Genomic DNA, 23,483 nt, shown 5'->3' on the forward strand with positions numbered 1-23,483 from the left:
TGGACACGTAGAGGGGAACAACACATGCTAGGGACTATTAGAGTGTGGAGGGTGGGAGGAGCGAGAGGATCAGGAAAGTCAACTAACAGGTACCAGGATTCATACCTAGGTGATGAAATAATCTGTACAACAGACCCCCATGGCACAAGTTTACCTATGTAACAAACCTGCACATGTACCCCTGAACTTAAAAGTGAAAAAATAAAAATAAAAATAAAAAAGAAAATGTATAAATAGAAAAAATCAGGCAGAAACAAGTAAATGCATTACAACAAGCCACTGTGTAGAGACAACACTTTTTATTTATAAATAGAGGCAATAAGATTTTTGAAGTAGCATAGTAAATAATTATTATAAATGTACCCTAAACTGCTTAACCCATTTATGCCTAAGGTTGCAATTTTTTGAATTTTTGCAATCAGACCTTGGTGATGACCTTGAACAGTAGAATATAAATAATTCCCACATGCTTAGTATTCCAATAATGGAACACTAGGATAAATAGCTAAAGTGAACATAGACACAGATGATCTAGAGCAGGACTATCAATAAAACTTTCTGTGATTGGTGGTTACCTGATGCTGGGAAGGGTAGGGGGTGAGGGGATGAACTTGATTCGATTTTGCAGGCTCAGAGATGGAGGGGAATTTGCCTCAGGATGAATTGTGCCTTGAGTCTCACCCGTATCTAATTTATATTAGATTGCACTTTTGAGTTTATGCTGAAATAAGATTTTTGGGGCTTTGGGGATGAAATGAATGTATTTTGTCTTTGAGAAGAACATGAATTTTGGGGAAAAGGGGGCAGAATGCTATGGCTTAATGTTTTTCCCTTCCCAAACTTATGGTAAAATTTAATTGCCATTGCAACAGTAGTAAATGTGACCTTTAAGAGGTGATTAGGACACGAAGGCTCTGCCTTCATGAACGGATTAGCATCATTATTGTGGGAGTGAGTTTCATATAAGGACAAGTTTGGCCCCATTTTTTCTCTCTTTTGGTCTTCCACCTTCCATCATGGAATCATGACACAACAAGAAGGCCCTTACCAGATTCCAGCCCCTTGATCTTGGACTTCCCAGCCTCCAGAACTATGAGCCAACAAATCCCTGTTCATTATAAATTACCCAGTCTGTGGTATTTTGTTACGGAAGCACGAAAAGGACTAAGACAAGGACAACAGAAGTAGGTTGCATTTGGAGAAAGAGATTGGAAGAAGGCAAAGATGAGTTTAGCTTTGGACCTCTTCAATGTGAAGTTCCTGTGGGACATTAACATCGAAAGAAAGCAGCAGGATCTACATGTCTAAAACTCAAAAGATCATTCTCAGCTGGAATTATAGATGGGTAGTCATCAACAGACTGAAACTACACAAGTGGATGAATTCTTGCAAAGAGTACATGTGAAGTGAGAAAAGAACAGGGAAGAACTTTATAGACATGAGTCAGAAGTAGCTTGGTGAATTGCAGATTCTGTACAGGCTAAAAATGTGAGTTGGCTTCTAAAATTCTCATTTACTTTACCCATAGGGGAAGTAAGTATATGCATTCCTTAGCTGATAGCTTTTTGGAACCAAGCCAAAAAATATAAACTGGAAGTCATTCCCATGAAGAATCCAAAGACCTTAATAAAACAATTTTTTAAAAAACTGAGAGAGTTGCTTGGGCCATCAAGGAGCATGAGAATGAAGAGAGGGGTCTGTCAGAAAGAGTAGTATAGATAGAATAGATCAGTGTCCTGAAGCTATAGTTTCATACCATGAGCAAGCTTTTTTCTTGGCTCCTTAGTTTATATTCCCTAAGCTCATCAAATTAATCTCTGACTTTAATTTGCTTTCCCCAAAAGACTTCTCTTTGAGAAGCAGATATTTCCCACTAAGATCTAATGGTTGACTCTCTGATACCAATTGATTCCATGTGAATAACTCTTCCTGAACCTAATCTGTCCCTGTTTAATTGAACACATAGAAGATCTGTACTTTGAGAAGAAAGTCCAAGCCTTGCCATTGAGAAAAAGTAGTTACTATGAGAATTTTTCCAAATATCAGCTCCATATTCAAGTTTGCCCTTTCTCCACCAGGGTCTTTTTCATAGGGCTCCAATTAAAACTTCCCAACTTTAGGTTGAATCTTCTTTTCCATGGTCTTTTCCATCTATACACCTACTGTCTGGAATTCAGGATTAGAGTTGCTCTATTCCCCAGGGTGACTAGCTTAAATTCAGCTTCACAGGAGTTTTTACTCTCTAATGTCTAGCTCAGTTTCAAAATTTAGTTGGCCGCTTAATTTCCATATATCATTATCTCATTTCTCCTAAGACTTCCTACTCTTAGTTCAAAATCTGTTTTGGCCCCAGTGGTGACTTTTACTTCTTGTTAAAAATCACCGAGCTTATTTTTTCAGTAATTGATGTCATATTTTGGAACTCAATTATTTTTCACCGTGGTCTTCCTCATATTGTACAGGTGCTATTTTTTCAGCTTGCACAAGGTAATTGTACATTCTGCAAAGGGAGTCATCATTCAAAAAACATTTACTAGCTCCCTATTATATCACGTGGTTCAGGACCTGGGGATGTATCAAATGAGAAAGACAAAATCTCTGCCCTCATGGCATTTAGATTAATTTAAAGGACAAATATTTAACAATTAGTTACATAATTTATATTTTTATTTATGATTGGAATAAATGCTAGTGAAAAAAGCACTAGAGATCAAGAGAGGTATAATAAGGATACAAGGCTTAGTTTGAGGAGATACTGTCTATAAGCGCTGTTAATTTCCATTCATATATAATGGGAAATGAAGTGATGAGTCATATTGCCCTCCACAAATTTTCCCATTGGGTGTGTGGAGTGAGATACTAGGATGAGACCATGTACAGCTATAACTCCATCATGAATCCCAAAGTGACTTATTTATCAGATAACAGGTAAGGCAGTGTGTGCCATGATGAGATAGAAAGATATTCCTTTGGATAGAGTTATCAAAGTAGACTGATAAATGGCTCTTCTAGCTATAAATCAGGATTTTGCTTTTTGTTTAATCTCTTGGTTATGTCACTACTTTTGTGACAGCGGGCAAATGAGATCTTATGTTCCTCATTTTTAAAATAGAAGTCTGAGCCAAGTCCGTGACTTTAGTTGGTATTTATCGTCTTGAACCCTCCCAAGCTACAGTTTAGCTGGATTGGAAAAACAAATCCTCATGGTCCATCCAGTTTCACCACCCCATTATTACAGCCAACAGTAGTTTTAGAAATAATGTAATTCATACCTTTTATGAATGCTTCCCCAAGAGGCATTGATATTCTCTGTTATCATGTGGACTTTTCTGGTATCATCTGCAGAATAATCCCGGAGAAGTTTCAGGGCCAAGTCATTTGCCACATCTACATTTATCTGCCACTGGCGGAGGTCTTTGGCCAACTGCTATAGATTTTTATGAGAAAGAGAATGAATGTCAGTTTTTTTTTATGAAATCTCTAGTTGGAGTGTCTTAAAATACTTCGTAAACAGCTTCTGAATCCTCAGGTCAGAATACATATATTAGATTGCTTTTAACCTACCATATGATTTAGTCAATCATGACAGTATAAGGTAACCCACCTTTCAGGACAAACTTTTCAAATGCAGCATCTTGAGCAATAACCAGTATCAAGTATTTCAACTTAGTAGCAATTAATTGGCAATAAAGTGGGCTTAATTGTTTTTATCACAAGAGAAAAAAACTACAAAAATAAGCTCATATATAATTGTTGAATATGTGACATATAACAACATTTGAACGAAAAAAACCTCATACATTTCTTTCCCTCTTCATTAACTTGTTGAATTGTTTATGTAATTAGTGCCATCTACTGGCGTTCAACTAAACCTGCATACAGAAAATATTGAACAACAAAAGAATAGTACTGTTATTCTAGTCACGAATTTTTTGAAGGATCAAAATACTTTTAGAATACCTTACTTTAAAATTAGAATAAAAGTCAAAATATAAGAATCTTACTAAACCAAATCACCTACATTTTCTTCGTTGTTTGTCTTTGGCAATTCAGTGTTTTCAAACTTGCTATCTCATCACTTGAAACATATTTCAAAGAAAGAAGTCAATTAATGGTAGGTTTTATCTCGAAGCACATCAACCTGAAATTTCTATTAAACATTTCTGCAAGTGCAGAGAGGAGGCTTCTAAGCATTAAGATAATACTAATTGTTAAGATAGTTATATCAAATTCAATAGGATGGGTTAAGTCATTGATAAATGGACACAGGAATAGGAACAGGTAGTTCAAACAAGAGAAAGAGTGGGATGATTTTATTTAAAAAGAAAAAAGTTAACTTTCAAGTAATAAAAAATAGAGTATTAAATTGAAAAGGTACAATTGGACACCAATTAAATTAACAAAAAATTAAATCCAAAGCTGAAAAGAGCAGTAAAACTAGCACATTCATGTATTACTGCTGGGGACAGTATCTATTAGGACAATTTGGCAATTGATACCAAGTGACATACAAATGCTTATTCCCATTGACTCAATAATCTCACTTTTGGTACTTTATCCTGATAAAATCTTCAGAAGAAGATCAATATACTATATGACTTAAAATCTTCATTAACCAAAGCAGTAAAAAAATGAGAAACAGGCCGGGTGCGGTGGCTCATGCCTGTAATCCCAGCACTTAGGGAGGCCAAGGCGGGTGGATCATGAGGTCAGGAGTTCAAGACCAGTCTGGCCAAGATGGTGAAACACCGTCTCTACTAAAAATATAAAAATTAGCCGGGTGTGCTGGTAGGCTCCTGTAATCCCAGCTACTCGGGAGGCTGAGGCAGAGAATTGCTTGAACCCAGGAGATGGAAGTTGCAGTGAGCCAAGATCACGCCACTGCACTCCAGCCTGGGCGACAGAGTGAGACTCCATCTCGAAAAAAAAAAAAAAAAAAAGAGAAACAATGTCAATGTTTAATGCAGGGACATTAAAAGAACATAATACATCATTCCAATGGTCCAATATGTAGCAAATGTGCACAGTAATCACTGTAAAAAGAGCACAATTTTCTTGTGTAAAAAACAGAACACAATTTTTAACTACACTGTGTTTATCTCTAAGAATACATAATCATGAGCTGAACACGAAATGGAAGAAATTGAAAATAATGCTTCTGAGGAGAAAAATCATTTTTGTTTTAATATTTGTTCTTTTGCGTTAGTATGACATTTACAGAATAAAAATCAAACAGTATTCTTAGCATAATTTCAGCGTGTTTGGTGAACTCCTACTGAACATATACAATCTATATATAATGTAATTTCTCGGTTAACTAAAACATCCTAGAATCAAACCAAGTAATAGTATTTACTGCATGTAGCAAATAGATCCAGATTACCAAACTATTATCAAGAAGCTAATGCCAATATCACTGACTTTTGCTATGAAAGCAGAGGACAGTGTCTAAAGGCACAGAGCATAGTTGCTGCTATTACAAAACAATTAACATTTATCCGTGTGGAATGCCTGCCTTTTCTTCCATACTCCTTTTATCAAGCATTACAGTTTCTATTCTCCACTTTTCAGATCCTCACACTATTTGAAAGCCCTTCTGAGGGAACTTCTGCCAAAGGCTTGCCTTTTCTAGAAATATCCTAGGGTACAAAATTACCACTTCTTTCTTTCTCCTCCTCACTTAAGCCAAACCTAAAGTGATAAAAGAAATGTATTCCAAGATACGAAAGAACATGTAATTGGCCCTTAGTATCCAGAGGGTGCTATTTGCATTTTAAAAGAAGAGCTTATTATCTCTCATCTATTAAATTGCTAATTAATAGCATAAACATCCACAAAACTGAGACCAATAACTTGGTTACCTTTTTTCAAATGAATTCCTTTTATAAAACACTGAATTGTTAATAAAATACTTATGATGGACCAGTATCAGAGCATATATGTAAAAGCTCAGGAATACAAAATAAAAACAAAATTTTTAGTAAATATATAATTAAAATCATTTATTTTACTCAAGCAAGTTAAATAACCTTGGAAGCCACCCATCACTCATAGGTTCCTGTTTGAAAAGTCTAGATATAAGAGGTTATACCATTTGGATGGTTTCATGGGTATATGCACATGTTCTAGCCCATATAATTTTATGCAGTTTTTGTATATCAATTACACTTCAATAAAGCTGTTAAAATTAAAAAACATAAAATGCAGAAGGTGCCAATGAATCTAAAAACATAATCAATAGATCATAAAAATGCCTAAAATTATAAATTATAACATATCCTAGAATTTTCCAAAATCTCTGAAAGAAATAGTAAGCTAGAGTTAAATGACAGATTTCCTACTAAACAAGGTAGTAAAGAGTGAGGCTTGATGGCAAACCAGAACTTTTTGATGTACTTTAATGCTTGAAAGGTAGAAATACGCGTGCCATATATTTTTCTGCAAAATTGTATTCACAGCGAAAGTTAGGACTGTTATACCTAAGGAAATCTTGACTGAGTGCTAACCCTCACTGAATACTGCCCAGGTTTTGTGAGGATGTAGGATTAAAAAGTAAAACCCCCACTGACCTTGACTGACATTGAGGGGGCTCAGGCCCTTATATAAACACAAAGGTTCTCAAAGGTAGCCTTTTTTTTTTTTCTCCCTTCTTAAAGACATTCCCCACACAGAATGTTTTCCCTTTCTCCTACGGTAATATTCTGCCCGCCCACCTTGGGTTTTACCCAACTGTCATTCACACTAGGAACCATGACCTTGACCAGCTTTGCCTACTGCTGTGAAATTTACTACTGGGATAACTCCAGACCTCAGAAGGAGTGTAAATTCAAAAATACAACAGACTTCACACACAAAATTTTCTCTTTCTGAATTCCATTTACAATGGTGTACACCACAGGGAATTGCTTGTGTGGTGATCATGGTGTGTGAAGAAATTTAAAATACTGTGAGCACTAGCTTATAAAAAAAGATTGCCTTTGTATATGTGTGTGTGTGTGTGTGTGTGTGTGTGTGTATGTGTGTGTGTTTTCTATGAAGAATATAAAATGCTAAATCCCCAAAAGATTGTTTCCCCAACCAGGAAAGAAATTTTTCATATTCAAACCCATTATGCTGCTACTGCACTATGTGCTTGATATATATTCACAGTATCTTAGGTAGAAAAAGTGACTGTGGACTATGAGACAACCTGAATTAATTTCAAGAATTTTGAGTATTTTTTTCTACTTTAATTGTTTGTCTTCTCTCATTTCTTTTATTTGTAAGAACTTATTTTAGTGATATTGACCCTACATGGTAGAAAAGAGAGGAGGAAGAGAAAGAGTAGCTAAAAGCCTGAGCAATACAATGAGCCTGCTGGGTTTGAATCCTGGCGTGATCGCTTAGTGGCAAATGGGAAAGTTAATTATCTTTTCTGTGCCTCAGTTTCCTCCTTTGCTAAATGGGAATATTAACAGTATTTATGTGGAAATATGATTAGGTGGGTTAACTTAGAGAATTCAGGGAGAACATTTACAAAGGTGCCTGGCGTGCCCGAAGGATTAAATAAATATTAATCATCATCAGCATCATCATCATCATTACTACTGCTAGTACATCTACTACTAATTTTAATGAGTCAAACTATATTCCCCACAGCGTGAGCCCCTTCTGAATGCAAAGCAAGTAGCTCGCTGTTTTATGGACATTGTCTAGAAATGCTGCAACTCTAAAATTCTCCCTTTAACTTGGAAGATAAAAGCAAGTGCATAGCTCTATCATTAAAATTTTAAGGTTGAATATTGGTTAAATTTCCTTTTAAAATGTGTTCTGTGATATTCACCTACAAGGAAAATAAATGTTTGTTCCGGGTGAACTATTATTTAAATTTTTAATGACTGTGTCTCAAAGGAACTTCAAGAAAGGCAGTGCAGAGTAATGAAAGGACATCTTCCCAGGAAGTTTTGCTTGTCCATTGTTTTGCAGTTTGATCTTAAGGAAGTCGTTAACCTTGTAAGTCCCAGTTTTGTCATCTGTCAACTAGGATGGGGTTACTTGCTCTGACCATGCCTCCGGCTTGTCCTGAAGTGTCAAAATCAAGCAATTGCTTGGAAAATTGTAAAACAGGATCCTAATATGCTTATGAACAAAAAGTTCTACATGTTGGATTTGTTATTTTTCCTTGGATCCTGTATTTACATTCATGAACCAAGGGATTCATGGAAAAATTTAACTCTGTTAGCTAACCACTAAGAGGTCGTTGGCTCTTAGATCCATTCTCTACCCATTTCCTACTCCACTCAGTATTGAGATGTACTAACTCCCATAGGAGGTCAGAATTTCCTGGGGTTTCTTGCTAGCTGGCTTCTAACTAGGTTAAGTCATGAGACACACTAGTGGGAGGTAGAAGAGCATGAGAAAGGGTGAAACAAGATAATTATCCCCCTTCTCTCTTTGTCTTGGCAGTATCTCCTTTGTCTCCGTTTCCCACTGGACGGCTGCTCCCTCTGTAATTCCATTACCTGCTGTGCAGACCTTACATTGGTTGAATTAGCACCCGATGGTTCTGGTTTCTGGGCTTTGGTGAAACTTGTCGGTTCCCCAGCCCTTGAGGTGGTAATAGTTTCCTGAAGTTGCTAAACTCTGGGTTGCCTCACTGTCCTCTGTTGGGTTTGTCAGCTCCTTCATTCCTATGGAGGAGCCAGTCCTCTGTATTGAATTTCCTCTGTTTGAAATATCGAATGTGGTTTACAGACTAATTCCTGACAACAAGAACTGAAAGAAATCTCACAGTAAATGATCCTACCTACAATTCCACAGGGGGAAATTTAATATATCAAACATACATTTCATGAAATATCAGACTTTACATCTTGCATCCTTGTCTCTAGTCTCAGAGGAAGAGGCGACTTTTCTGCTATTGGAAGTTGATTTCACCATCTGGGCACCCATCTATTCTGGGATCCTCCTCCACATACTCCCTCTCTCTTTGTGTGTTCCAACTTCTTGCCTCTCTGCGGGGACCTTCTCTAGAGACTTCAAACATGAGTGTCTCTCTCATCTTTAAACAACAACAACAACAATAATCTGCACTCTATCATTTTCTTTCCTTTCACAGTCACACGCTTTAGAAGGCAGATATTCACTCATTATCTCAACTTGATTACATTCGTGCCACTCTCCAATTCATGAAAATCAGGCTTCTGCCATCATCGTTCCACTAAAACTATTCTGACAGAAGTCACTATGGCAAATTGAATTACTGGCCCCAATTCTTTACCTCTCCCTGTATCCATGCCCTTTGCTAAGTAACTTTGAAATTCTTCCTACGAAAGACAGCATGCCCTTGACATTGAGCTTGGTCATGTGACTTGCTTTGCCTAATCCCAGTGGGATATTAATAGAAGTAACACAAGCAGAGGCTTGAAATGTATTTATGCAGTGTGGCTATCCCTTTTGCACTTCACCATTACCTTAAGACAAACATGCTCTGGACTAGCCTACTCATCTCAGGAGGAGAATGAGTGACATATGGAGCAGAGCGACCCCAATCAACCTGCAACATGAAGAAGTGCCACCCCACCCAAGCTGTAAATTCATGAAAGGCAATATGGGCTTATTGCTATATGCCACTCACATTTGTGAAAATAGTTAACTGATTCAGTTACCAAAAGCCAATGCCTATGGAAAGATTTAAGTTCTTATTTACTTGATTTATTTGCAGCAACTGGTGCTGCTGACTATTCTCTTCTTGAAGTTCTCTGCTTTCTTGGCTTCCACTCTTTTGGTCGCCTCTGTATTCTCTGAGTGTTCAAGCATTTTTTTTTTTTTTTGCCTGTCCTTTAAATATTAATGTTCTCCAAAATTCTGTCTCTGGATCAATCTGATATGTTGGTCCTCAACTGGAGCAGGAGGCAGGGAACATACTCCCTGGGTAGTTGTATCATAAGTTTTTTTTTTTTTTTTTTTTTTTACTTTTAACCAAATCTTCTACTTCCATTGACACTACCTTAATTTACGTCCCTATCATCTCTTGCTCAGGTACTAAAATAATCTTTTTTATTGGCTCCCTCCCTCCACTCTCAAACCACCCTTCCACCTACATACAACTGCGTAAATGATCTTTTTGTAATGCAAATAGAACCTCATTTCTCCTCTGTGTAAAACCTTTCAATGGTTTGCTATTACCTGCAAGACAAAGTCCTAACCTCTCTCTTTGGATTACAAGGCCCTCGAATATATGACCCCTACCTACATATTCACTTTCATCTTTTGATATCTTCTTCCTTTTTGAGCAATTCCATAATTGTCCACATGAGAATATAAATGCTCTGAAAGGTTAAGTGACTTGTTCAAGGTGACATAGCTAGTCAGTGAAAGAGTCATCATAAAAATGCAGGTTTCTGGACTCTCAATTCAGGTTTCATTTCAGTTCAGTTAAAGAAGTTATGCATCCATATAAAGAAATTTAAGGAAAAGGATTGGGTTTATTTTAACTGAGCTTTGAAGAATATAAAACAATCTTGATGATTATAGCATGACTGGAAAATTATTATGTATAATAAAGTAAGGCATTTCTGAAAAAAAGACAGCAGAAAAATACATAGTTTATTTTTGAAAATCACTAAACAATTTGGTCCCAAGAATGAATTAATGTTCTATAAATCCTTATTGGGAAAAGAGAAGCACGATTCCTTCCTTCCTTGTGTGAATTAAAACGACCTATAAAACCTCTTTATGGATTTATAATAGAAATGTTAAAATAGCTGTAAGAAAGCCATTTCAAAAGTAAAGCCTCTCACCATTAACTTCAAGACTCATCTATTAAACCTCTGACATTACCAAACAACTCTGATTCAGAAGGTAACACTCTATACAGGGCATATTATTTAAGAAAATGGCCCTCATTTTCCGGCTTACTGAAAATGATTAATCTTTACAATAGCTTTGAAGACTACATACCAACGTCGTTACTTTTTTGTCCTTTCAACAATGACTACAAGCTGAGAGCAGACTAGTAAATGTGTTATCGGCCAACCCATTAGAGTTCCATTATTTTCTGTCTTACATGGCTTCATGTAATGAATTTTTATAATTAAACTAATGGCATACAATATATTTTTCCCCTCTTTACTTTCAGGCCCCATTTCTCTTCCAGCTTCTTTGGAATAAGCTTCATACAAAAAGAAGGGAGGAGAGGTCTCCAAGTGCTTCGTTACCTTAATTTCATTATGACATTTTTGAAAGCATTCTCTTTATCTGGGTTCTCTCTTTAATTTGCTGACTTTATTAAAAGGCTTAAGCAATATTGTAATTAACAAATCACCCAGCTACCCCAGGCATCTGAGAAAAGTCAGTTGAGAGGGTGTAGAAATGGATGGGTGGAAACGATTCCAGAAACAATGCCAGAGGACAGAACCCCAGAAAATGGCATTTTTTCAGCTCCTTTTCAGACCCCATGAGCATATTGTGGTAGACTGCATTATTGTTCTCAAATATCCAGTGCCTTTTCACGCCAGAAGATTATACATCGGCATCCCCATTGAACTCAGGAATGGCCATGTGACTGGTTTTGTCTACTGGTCACTTCCAGGCAGAAGGCTCAAGAACCATGTTCCTTGCCTCTATGATCATGAAAGAATGTACCAAGATGGAGATACCATCAGCCATGGTCCCCGAGTGACTAAGCTAAGTAGAATGCTCTCATCAGTCTACAACGAACATGTAACATGAGTAAAATATAGACTATTAAGCCTCTAGATTTGAGGTTGCTTATTACTGTAGCTTAGCCTATGCTGACTGACATACCTATTCAGATATGACCTTATTTCATATAGAGTAGGGCAATTCTAATACCTCCAGACAGTCCTGGACCAGGACCAGGGCTAGAATAAACTAGTATAATGACACATAAAGAACAGGTTCTCTTATTAATAAATAGGAAGCCATATAAATGTTGAGGAAATGTTTAGAACAACAATATCCCTGTTTTTCTGAACTACAGGTAACATCTCAGAATATATTCTATAGGACAGAACCTGCCTTTCTTGACCATAAAAGAAAATAGCTCCCTATCCATTGTGTGATGGAGGCTCCCATCTAGGTAGCAGTTATGTTCCACAGACATGGCTATTTTTTCATTTCTATAGCTGGCAAGCAGCTTCATGAAAGAGAAAAATGGAGACTATGTTTCTAAAACTGTGTTCATAAAACTTGAAAAAATAAGAAAAGATCTGTAGTCAATGACATGCAGATATACTTTTTAACATACCATAAAATTCTCCCACTTAAACTGCATAATTTTCTGGTTCTTAATGTATTCAGGGTTGTGCAACCATTATTATGATCTAATTTGAGAACATTTTATTTGCCCCCAATGAAATCCATACCAATTAACAGTCCCTTTCTATTGTCTATTCTCCTCCTCCTTCAGTCTTTACTGGATGTTTTATATGAATGTACTGATACAATTTGGGGTCTTTTGTGACTGGATTCTATCACTTAGCATATTTTTGAGGTTCACTCATGTTACAGTGCATATCAGTATTTCATTTCTTTTTATTGCTAAATAATATTCCATTTTTGGATGTAGAGGACATTTTAAAATTTATTCATTAGCTGATGGACATTTGGGTTGGTTCTACTTTTTGGCTATTATAAATAATGCTGCTATGAACATCTGTATAAAGGTTTTCTGTGTACATGTATTTTTATTTCTGTTCAGCATACACCTGGGAGTAGAATGGTTTTGTCATATGGTAGCTTCATGTTTAATATTTCCAGGAGACTGGGAAGGGTAGTGGTAGGGGGAAAGGGGGGGATGGTTAATGGGTAGTGAAATATATAATACAAAAATATAGTTTGATAGAATGAATAAGATCTAGTATTTGATAGCACAAGAGGATGACTACAGTCAAAAAATTTATTGTGAATTTAAAAATAACTGATTATTATTAGATTGTTTGTAACAGAAAAGATAATTGCTTGAGGTGAGGGATAGGCCATGTACCCCAATGTGACTGTTACACATTGTATGCCTATATCAAAATATTTCCTGTATCCCATAAATATATATACCTACTGTGTACCCACAAAAATTAAAAATTAAAAAAATATTTCCAGGAACTTCCAAACTGTTTTCAAAGTTGTTTCACCATTTTACATTTCCACCAGTAATGTGAAAATTCCAAGTATTCTTCATCTTCTCAACACTTGTTATTGTCTGTATTTTTTGTATTAGCCGTCCTAGTGGGTAAAAAGTACTATCTCCTTGTGGTTTTCATTTGCATTTTTTAAACAATCAATGATGTTAACCATCTTTTCATGTGCTTATGGAGATCTATACATCTACTTTGGAGAAATGCCTATTCAAACTGTTTCTTCACTTGTAATTAAGTCATTTATCCTTTTTGTTGTTGAATTATGAGTTTTTATATATTCTTGATACAAGTATCTTATCAAATATAAGATTTACAAATATTTTTACCCATTCTGAGGATTGTCTTTTCCCTTTCTTTACAATATTGCTTGCAGTACAAAAGTTTTAATTTCGTTAAAGTCCAAATTGTGTATTTTTCGGTTACTTTTGCTTTTGGTGTCATATCTAAGAAAACATTGCATAATCCATTGTATTCCTACATTTTCTTATAAGAGTTTTAAAGTTTTAGTTCTTATTAATATATTTAGCTCTATGATTCATTAAAAATATATTATTATAAAGTTTATTTTACAAAAGTTTTAAAACATTTTATTTTTAATTTTATTTTGCTTTGACAAATAATTATATACATTTATGGGGTACATGTATGTTCTGATATATGTATACATTGTGGAATGATTATATCGAGCAATTTAACGTATCTATCACCGCATATATTTATCATATTTTATAGCAAGAATATTTAAAATCTGTTATTTTAGCAATTTTGAAATATACAATATAATATTATTAACTATGGTCACCAGGTTGTGTCATAAAGTCTCAAAAACTTATTCCTCCTGACTAAAGTTTTTAACCTCTTTTGATCAACATCTCCCCATTTTCCACCCCTAAATCCACAGCCTCTGGTAACCACCATTCTACTCTCTACTTCAATGAGTTTGACTTTTTTAGATTCCACACATAAGTGAGATCACGCAGTATTTGACTTTCTGTGCCTGCCTTATTTCATTTAGTATAATGTCCTCCAGGTTCATCCACGTTGTCATAAACAAAAGGATATTCTTTATTTAAGGCTGAATAATACTCCATTGTGTATATGTACCACATTTTCTTTATCCATTCATCCACTGATGGAAACTTAAGTTGATTCCATATCATGGCTTTTGTGACTAATGCTGCAATAAACACAGGAGTGAAGATATCTCTTTGACATACTGGTTTAAATTCTTTTGGATATATACCCGGAAGTGGGATTGCTGGATCCTATGGTAATTCTGTTTTCAGTTTTTTGAGGAGCTACCATACTGTTCTCCATAATGGTTGTACTAATATACATTCCCACCAATGATATACAAGTGTTACCTTTTTTCCATATCCTTGATCAACACTTGTTATCATTCTTCTCTTTTTATAACAGCCATTCTAACAGGTGTAAGGTGACATCTCACTGCGATTGTAATATGCATTTCCCCAATGATTAGTGATGTTGAGCATTTTTCACAAACCCGTTAGCTATTTGTATATCTTCTTTTGAGAAATGTTTAAGTGTTTTGCCCATTTTAATCAGGTTATTTGTTTTCTTTTATGATACATTAAAGCTAATTTTTGTGTATGGTGTGAGGTGGGGCCAAATTTCATTATTTTTCATGTGTATATCCAGTTATTCTAGCACCAGGTTGTGAAAGACTATTCTTTTTCCATTGAATTGTCTTGGTACCCTTGTCAAAAATCAGTTGACCATAAATGCAAAGGTTTACTTTTGAACTTTCAATTCTATTTCATTGATCTATATGTCTATTCACATTCAAGTACCACATTGTCTTAATAATTGTAGCTTTGTAGTAGTTTTTGAAATTGGAAAGTTAACTCCTCCAATGTTGTTCTTTTTTCAAGGTTGTTTTGACTATTCTACATCCCTTGCATTTCAATAGAAATGGTAGGATCCACTTGTCAATTTCTGGAAAAAAAAAAGCCAGTTGTGATTTTGATAATGATTCCATAGAGTCTGTAGATCAATTGGGGGGATATTGATATCTTAATAATATTAAGTCTTTTGATCTGAGAACACGTGATATTTTTCTATCTTTAATTTCTTTCAACACTGCTTTGTATTCTTCAGTATACAAGCCTTGCATCTCTTTTATTCCTAAGTTTTTAACATTTTTTGATGCCATTGTAAATATTTTCTTAATTTCACTTTTAGATTATTCATTTTTAATGTATAAAATAATTCATTTTGTATATTGATCTTGTATCCTACAAATTTGCTGAATTATTTTATTATTTCTAATATTTTTTCATAGATTCTTCAAAATCTTCTAATTACAAGGTCATGTTGTCTGCAAGTAGAGATAATTTTACTTATTCCTTTCTAATCTGGATGTCTTTTATTTATTTTTCTTGCCTAATTTCCCTGGCCTGAACTTCCAGTACAATACTGAATAGAAGTGGTGAGACCAGGCATCCTTCACTATTTCCTGATCTTAGGGGAAAGCATTCAGTGTTTCACAATAACATTAGCTGTGGAATTTTTGTAGCTGCCTTTTATCAGGTTGAGGAAATCCTCTTCTGTATTCGTTTCCTAGGGCTTCTGTAATTAAGTGTCACAATTTGCGTAGCTGGGTAGACAAAACTCATTGTCTCAGACTTCTGGAGGCTAGATCCAAAATCAAGATTCCAGCAGGCCATACTCCTGCTGAAACCTGTAGGGGAGAATTTTTCCTTGCCTCTTCCTTGCTTCTAATGATGGCTGTTAATCATTAGTTTTACTTGTCTTGCAACTGTAGCACTTTAATTTCTAACTGTAACATCACATGGTGTTTTTCCCGTGGTCAGTGCCTTTATGTGGCATTCTTCTCTCTGTGTATGCCTCTTTTCCTCTTCTTATAAAAATACCATCTTAACTTGACTGCATCTGCAAAGACTCTATTTCTACATAAGGTCACATTTGCAGGTACCTGGGCTCAGGCTTTTAGTATGTCTTTTGGGAGTGGGGGACACTATTCAATCCACAAAACCTTCTATTCTTTTTTTTTTTTTTTTTTTTTTTTTTTAGACGGAGTCTCGCTCTTTCGCCCAGGCCGGACTGCAGTGCTGCTGTCTCGGCTCACTGCAAACTCTGCCTCCGGGGTTCGCGCCATTCTCCTGCCTCAGCCTCCTGAGTAGCTGGGACTACAGGCGCCCGCCACCGCGCCCAGCTAATTTTTTGTATTTTTAGTAGAGACGGGGTTTTACCGTGTTAGCCAGGATGGTCTCAATCTCCTGACCTCGTGATCCAACTGCCTCGGCCTCCCAAAGTGCTGGGATTACAGGCGTGAGCCACCACACCTGGCCAATACCTTCTATTCTTCATTTGTTAAGTGTTCTTTATTTTTCAAGCTTGAAAGGGTTTTGTACTTTGTCACATGAATTTTCTATATTTATTGTGATGACCATACGATTTTTGTCCTTTATTCTATTGATATGGTATAATACATTGATTAAATTTTGGATGTTAAACCAACCTTACATTCCTGTGATAAATCTTACCTGGTTATGGTAGCAATCATGTTAATATGTTGTTGTATTAGGTTTGATAATTTTTTGAGGCGTTTCAAGTCTATATTCATAAGGCATATTGCTCTGTAGCTTGTTTTCTTGTGATATCTTTGTCTGGTTAGGAAGTGTTCCTTTCTCTTCTATTTTTTGGAAGAGCTGTTTATATGTTTGGTAGAATTCATCGGGGGAAGACTTCTGGGCCTGAGCCTTTCATTGGGGGAAGTTTTTAATACCAATTCAATTTCTTGTTATAGGTCTATCCAGGTTATCTATTTGTTTAGTTGTTCATAATATCCTCTTTTACTTCTTTTTATTTCTGTAATGTTGGTAGTAATGCATCCTCTTTTTCTCTAATATTAGTAATTTGACCATTTCTTTCCTAACCAATCAGCTAAAACTTTGTCAATTTTGTTGACCTTTTCAAATAACTAAATTTCTAGATTTTGGTTTTGTTGATTTTTTCTATTATATTTTCTTCCTCTATCTGATTTTTTTCACACTAATTGTTATTACTTCCTGCTGCTTACTGTAGATTTACTTTTCTCTTCTTTTTCTAGTTTCTTTTTTTTTTTCTGTTTTTTTTTTTTTTATTATTATACTTTAAGTTTTAGGGTACATGTGCACATTGTGCAGGTTAGTTACATATGTATACATGTGCCATGCTGGTGCGCTGCACCCACTAACTCGTCATCTAGCATTAGGTATATCTCCCAATGCTATCCCTCCCCCCTCCCCCCACCCCACAACAGTCCCCAGAGTGTGATATTCCCCTTCCTGTGTCCATGTGATCTCATTGTTCAATTCCCACCTATGAGTGAGAATATGCGGTGTTTGGTTTTTTGTTCTTGCGATAGCTTACTGAGAATGATGGTTTCCAGTTTCATCCATGTCCCTACAAAGGACATGAACTCATCATTTTTTATGGCTGCATAGTATTCCATGGTGTATATGTGCCACATTTTCTTAATCCAGTCTATCATTGTTGGACATTTGGGTTGGTTCCAAGTCTTTGCTATTGTGAATAATGCCACAATAAACATACGTGTGCATGTGTCTTTATAGCAGCATGATTTATAGTCCTTTGGGTATATACCCAGTAATGGGATGGCTGGGTCAAATGGTATTTCTAGTTCTAGATCCCTGAGGAATCGCCACACTGACTTCCACAATGGTTGAACTAGTTTACAGTCCCACCAACAGTGTAAAAGTGTTCCTGTTTCTCCACATCCTCTCCAGCACCTGTTGTTTCCTGACTTTTGAATGATTGCCATTCTAACTGGTGTGAGATGATATCTCATAGTGGTTTTGATTTGCATTTCTCTGATGGCCAGTGATGATGAGCGTTTTTTCATGTGTTTTTTGGCTGCATAAATGTCTTCTTTTGAGAAGTGTCTGTTCATGTCCCTCGCCCACTTTCTGATGGGGTTGTTTGTTTTTTTCTTGTAAATTTTTTACAGATTCAATGCCATCCCCATCAAGCTACCAATGACTTTCTTCACAGAATTGGAAAAAACTACTTTAAAGTTCATATGGAACCAAAAAAGAGCCCGCATTGCCAAGTCAATCCTAAGCCAAAAGAACAAAGCTGGAGGCATCACACTACCTGACTTCAAACTATACTACAAGGCTACAGTAACCAAAACAGCATGGTACTGGTACCAAAACAGAGATATAGATCAATGGAACAGAACAGAGCCCTCAGAAATAACGCCACTTACCTACAACTATCTGATCTTTGACAAACCTGAGAAAAACAAGCAATGGGGAAAGGATTCCCTATTTAATAAATGGTGCTGGGAAAACTGGCTAGCCATATGTAGAAAGCTGAAACTGGATCCCTTCCTTACACCTTATACAAAAATCAATTCAAGATGGATTAAAGACTTAAACGTTAGACCTAAAACCATAAAAACCCTAGAAGAAAACCTAGGCATTACCATTCAGGACATAGGCGTGGGCAAGGACTTCATGTCCAAAACACCAAAAGCAATGGCAACAAAAGCCAAAATTGACAAATGGGATCTAATTAAACTAAAGAGCTTCTGCACAGCAAAAGAAACTACCATCAGAGTGAACAGGCAACCTACAACATGGGAGAAAATTTTCGCAACCTACTCATCTGACAAAGGGCCAATATCCAGAATCTACAATGAACTTTTTCTAGTTTCTTAAGGTAGAAGCTTAGGCTACTGATTTCAGATCTTTTTCCTTTTTAAATATAGGTATTTATAGTTATACATTTTACTCTAAGCACTGCTTCAGCCTCCTCCCATAAGTTTTGGTATGTTGTATTTTTATTTCCATTTATCTCAAGATATTTTTGTATTTTCTTATTTCTTCTTTGTCCCATTGGCTATTTAAGAGTGTGTTGTATAATTTTCTCATATTTATGAACTCCCAAATTTACATCTGCTACTGATTTTTAATTTTACTCCATTATGGTCATAAAATCTGCATTGTATGATTTTAATCCCTTTGAATGTAGTGAGACTTATTTTATGACCTAGCATATGGCCTACCCTAGAGAATATTTCGTGTACAGTTGAAAAGAATGAGTATTCTGCTATTATTGGATGAAACGTTGTATAGATATCTGTTAGGTCTTGTAAGTTTATAGTCTTTATAGTCTTTTTCAAGTGTCTATTTCCTTGTTAATTTGCCTAGTTCTTTTACCTGTTATTAAAAGTGAGATGTTGAAGTCTCCAACTATTTTTGTTGAATTACCTAATTCTTCTTTCAGTTCAGTCAGTTTTTGCTTTCTGTATTTCCTTAATATTATTTCTTTCTTTTCTTTGGATTGGATTATCCCATTTACCTATTTTCAAGTTTGCTGATTCTTTCTTTTGCAGCTTGAATCTGACGTCAAGTGAAACTTTAATTTTAGTTATTGTGCTTTCCAACTCCAGATATTCCACTGAGTTCTTATTTACAATTTCTATCTCTTTATTGATATTCTCTATTTGTTAAGACAAGCACATGGGCTTCTAGATCCCGCAAGAACATGTCAGAGGTTGCCAAAATCCCCTATGGACACCTCATTCTCCAGAGCTTCATTGGAAGTTTTTTTCCCGACCTATGTTTATCTCAACTAGCATCACAGCCTTAGGAACCTGTTATGTTAAAGAATTGCTGCTAATTGGTTTGGACCAACACCCTGGAGCTAGGGCTTTTCCTAGAAAGTTATCTCTAAGTCGGGCCAAATAAAGGCAAGGCCATGTATATAGGTTTATTCCAGGGAGCTGCAGGATAGGTCAAACAGTGGCAAGGTTCTTGGAATAAAATTGGCCTTTTTGAAGAATTCCAATCCTGGTCTACACTCTCTGGTGGCTAAAAGGCTGCTAGTTTTCACAGCTATTATGGTTGCAAGGCTACTGATTTTCAAGGCTACTGTGGAGCTGGGAGAAAGTGACAGGAAAGGCCAACTTAAAAAGCCTCAAACTTTGCCATTTTTATTGAGAGTCAGCATTTCAAAAATTGTTGCCAGCCTTTGGTTAATTCCCAGGGTTCAGAAAAGGCGATGTGGGGCCAGGCATGTTGGCTCACGCCTGTATCCCAGCATTTTGGGAGGCTGAAGTGGGCGGAACACTCGAGGTCTGGAGTTTGAGACCAGCCTGGCCAACATAGTGAAACCCTGTCTCTACTAAAAACACGAGAAATAGTTGGGCGTGGTGGAATGTGCCTGTAGTTCCATCTACTTGGGATGCTGAGAGACTCACTTGATCACAGGAGGTGGAGGTTGCAGTAAGCCAAGATCATGCCACTGCACTCCAGCCTGGGTGACAGAGTGAGACTCCATCTCAAAAAAAGGAAAAAAAGAAAGAAAAGAAAAAAGAAAAGACGATTTCGAAAATTTTTTGAGGAGCAGATTTACACAGTTACCACATTATATTTTCAAGCATGGGATAAGTTAAATTGTGAAAAGCAAACTAGAGAAAATATGGTACAATCAAAGCATAAAGTTATTCAAGGCTTGGTGACTCTGCATGAGATATTTATATAATATAATAGTTACCTGGGGAAACTAGCCCATTACTACCTGTGTTCTATCAGCAATGTAGAGAGCACTCTGTTTGTATGCTTTGAGAAGTTTAATAGTTTCATGCATACTTTAGAAGGAAAAGTACTATTGGGTTATTGGTCTTTTCTCTTTAATCACATAGAAGCTTTAAGGGAGAACAAAAGGGAATAAAGAAAATACATGAAGAAATGGTAGGTCCTGGCAAGAAGATTTCTAATAATGCTTTTCATTATTGTACCAGAAACCCAAACCTCAAACTACTAGTGTGGGTCAATTTGCTGATTTAATTTTGTACAACTCCAAAAAATACACAAAATATACAAAAGAAAAATTCAGTTTCCACTACTGTACATATTTTTATGGTGGATGAGATATATGATGCCATTGATCCTTCCACAGATAACTAAAAATGTAAGGCACTACTTCCATTTTGAAAAATTTCTCCCTTTTTAGTAAAATAATTTGAGACACTCAAATAGCTGCCTTAGTTACTATATACAATAAGTTCAACTTTTAAAATTAATTATATGATTATAGAATGTCTGTGTTTCAAGTTTCCTAAAGAATGCCTTCAAAAACACAGAGATTTTGCAGCCTTGGAAATGTTTATTTAATAATTTGAAAAGTACTGAATTTCTTGCTTCAGATAGTTTTCAATATTATATAGCCAAATCAGCCAGGCTCAAACAAGATTTCACTTCTCTATTGAATTCATGTACTCTTAGCTCAGCCAAGCACAAAACAGCTAATGCTGTCACGTTTGAAAAGCTTTTATGCTGAATTTGACACAAAAGCAATCACAAAGCCGACAAAAAGGGGATTTCTCTTTCAAAAACTGACAGGGGAAAAAATAAATGAAAACTCTGAGCCTGGGAAAATCTCTCTTGACACTGGAAAAGAAAGTTTAAAACGATCAAGAAATAATTTTTCCAAAGAATCCATTGCCAAGTTTGGACCAATCTTAAAAGCCTAGGGAACAGGTTATGAACTCAACCAAGAATCCGCCAAATGAAATAAATCCTATGATGATCACTGTTGGCAGTTTTAGGTGCCAATGGCATACTGTTTTTGCCTCTTGTGAAAGTTCTAAATGGCATCATCTCTCATAGGATTCTGTCATAGCCTATTGGCAAAGATTTTGATTAGAATGAAAATCTTGTATGTTTTTGCCTAACATCTGTCTTTCTATCTCAAAAGAACTTTATTGTTGTACCAGGCCCATAGAGAAGATAAAATTAAACCATGAAGCCATGTGGCTAACAAAATTAACTACTTTCTAACTTCATGTTTTTGTTTTAGAAAAAATTAAGGGCGAAAGAAAACAATTACCAATATGTTATGGCCGTCTCTTGATGGCCTGCTAATTAATTGTTGATACTCTATGCCATCTGCATTCTGTTTTTTCACCAAATCAAGACTCTCCTGTTGCTGTTTCTTTCCACTCTGACCACGCTTTCAAGATAAGCTTTTTCCACATGACATTTCCGGTTTTATTTCTGTTCTGTGAATAGGTTGTTATTGTCCCCATTTATTCTCCTTATTTATTTATTTTTGAGACAGAGTCTTGCTCTGTCACCCAGGCTGGAGTGCAGTAGTGTGATCTTGGCTCACTGCAACCTCCGCCTCCCGGGTTCAAGCGATTCCCCTGCCCCAGCCTCCCAAGTAGCTGGGACTACAGGCATGCAGCACCACGCCAGGCTAGTTTTTGTATTTTTAGTAGAGACAGGGTTTCACCATGTTGGTCAGGCCGGTCTCAAACTCCTGATCTCGTGATCTGCCTGCCTCGGCCTCCCAAAGTGCTGGGATTACAGGTATGAGCCACCGCGCCCGGCCTCACCATTCTTTTTTTCTAAATAAAAGGAGGAGTTTTTTCTAAATGTCAGACCAGCAAGGACATAAAGATGGAAATTAATGAAATAATATAAAGAAGTTAAAATAATTATTAAAAGATGTTTAACAACATTGATATTTATGCAATAATATTAAGTTTACAAATCAGAATTTAAAATTTAATTTACATTATGTAGACAATTAAAATATATGTAGATAAGAACTAGAAGAGACTGTCAATAAAGATTAGCAATTATGAATCATTAACGTATCAAGATTTTTGGTAATTTTCTTTTTACGTTCAGGTATGGTGACTGGCTCAAATTTTAAGAGTTATAACAGTGTTGGTGGTTGGGTTTGAAACATTTCATTGTTGCTCAGTAGTGAGAGTTAGTGTAGTCATCACTGAGGTGCTGCAAAGGAGGCTGGCTGCTGTAATCACAGCTCTCCAAGGCTGTAGACATAGCTTTGTGATTGCCTTGTGAGGCTCACAGGCTCTCTTGTTAATCTTAGGCACACAGACTCAGAAAGAACTTACAGAGCAAGGGGGTGTTGCTTTAGCCATTTAATGTCTCCTCCTGTCTATTTTCACACTTTTTTCCTAAAAGAAAATTTTAAGTAATAAGCCAGCTAATATCACTTAGTAGTGATGACACATTCGATGTAAAGACCAGATAACCATTTTATTTGCTCCCTACCTTTTAGAAGAATTAAACATTGTCGTTTCATTAAAAATGAAATGCAGTTTGCAATTATTGTTTTATTTTTTCATCAAAGAATATAATATGAAATTTTTTTTCGCAGTATACTATTTCATTGCTTTCATTTTCTACCTGTTGGTTTATCAGTAATGTAATATAATCTTATTTGTCAATTAATAATTACATGAGTCTTTTTCAGATTCTTATGGGGTTTTCTTGCTTTGTTTTAGCCACGTAGACAATTGGAAGAGGAAGC

At 36.0% G+C, this 23,483-nt stretch overlaps 1 protein-coding gene across 14 annotated transcripts in view; it reads right to left on the bottom strand.

Moving 5' to 3' along the window:
• The window catches only part of DMD (dystrophin), a 2,616,526-nt gene that overhangs the window by 534,369 nt on the left and 2,058,674 nt on the right, over positions 1-23,483 (bottom strand). For all 14 annotated transcript variants that reach the window (XM_063804906.1, XM_063804905.1, XM_063804907.1 and 11 more), the window contains one exon: positions 3,273-3,427. In XM_063804906.1, coding sequence (XP_063660976.1) covers positions 3,273-3,427 — 155 coding nt within the window. The remainder of the gene's footprint in view (positions 1-3,272; positions 3,428-23,483) is intronic.

The sequence above is a fragment of the Pan troglodytes genome, chromosome X, assembly GCF_028858775.2.
Source record: "Pan troglodytes isolate AG18354 chromosome X, NHGRI_mPanTro3-v2.0_pri, whole genome shotgun sequence".
Classification (NCBI taxonomy): Eukaryota; Metazoa; Chordata; class Mammalia; order Primates; family Hominidae; genus Pan; species Pan troglodytes.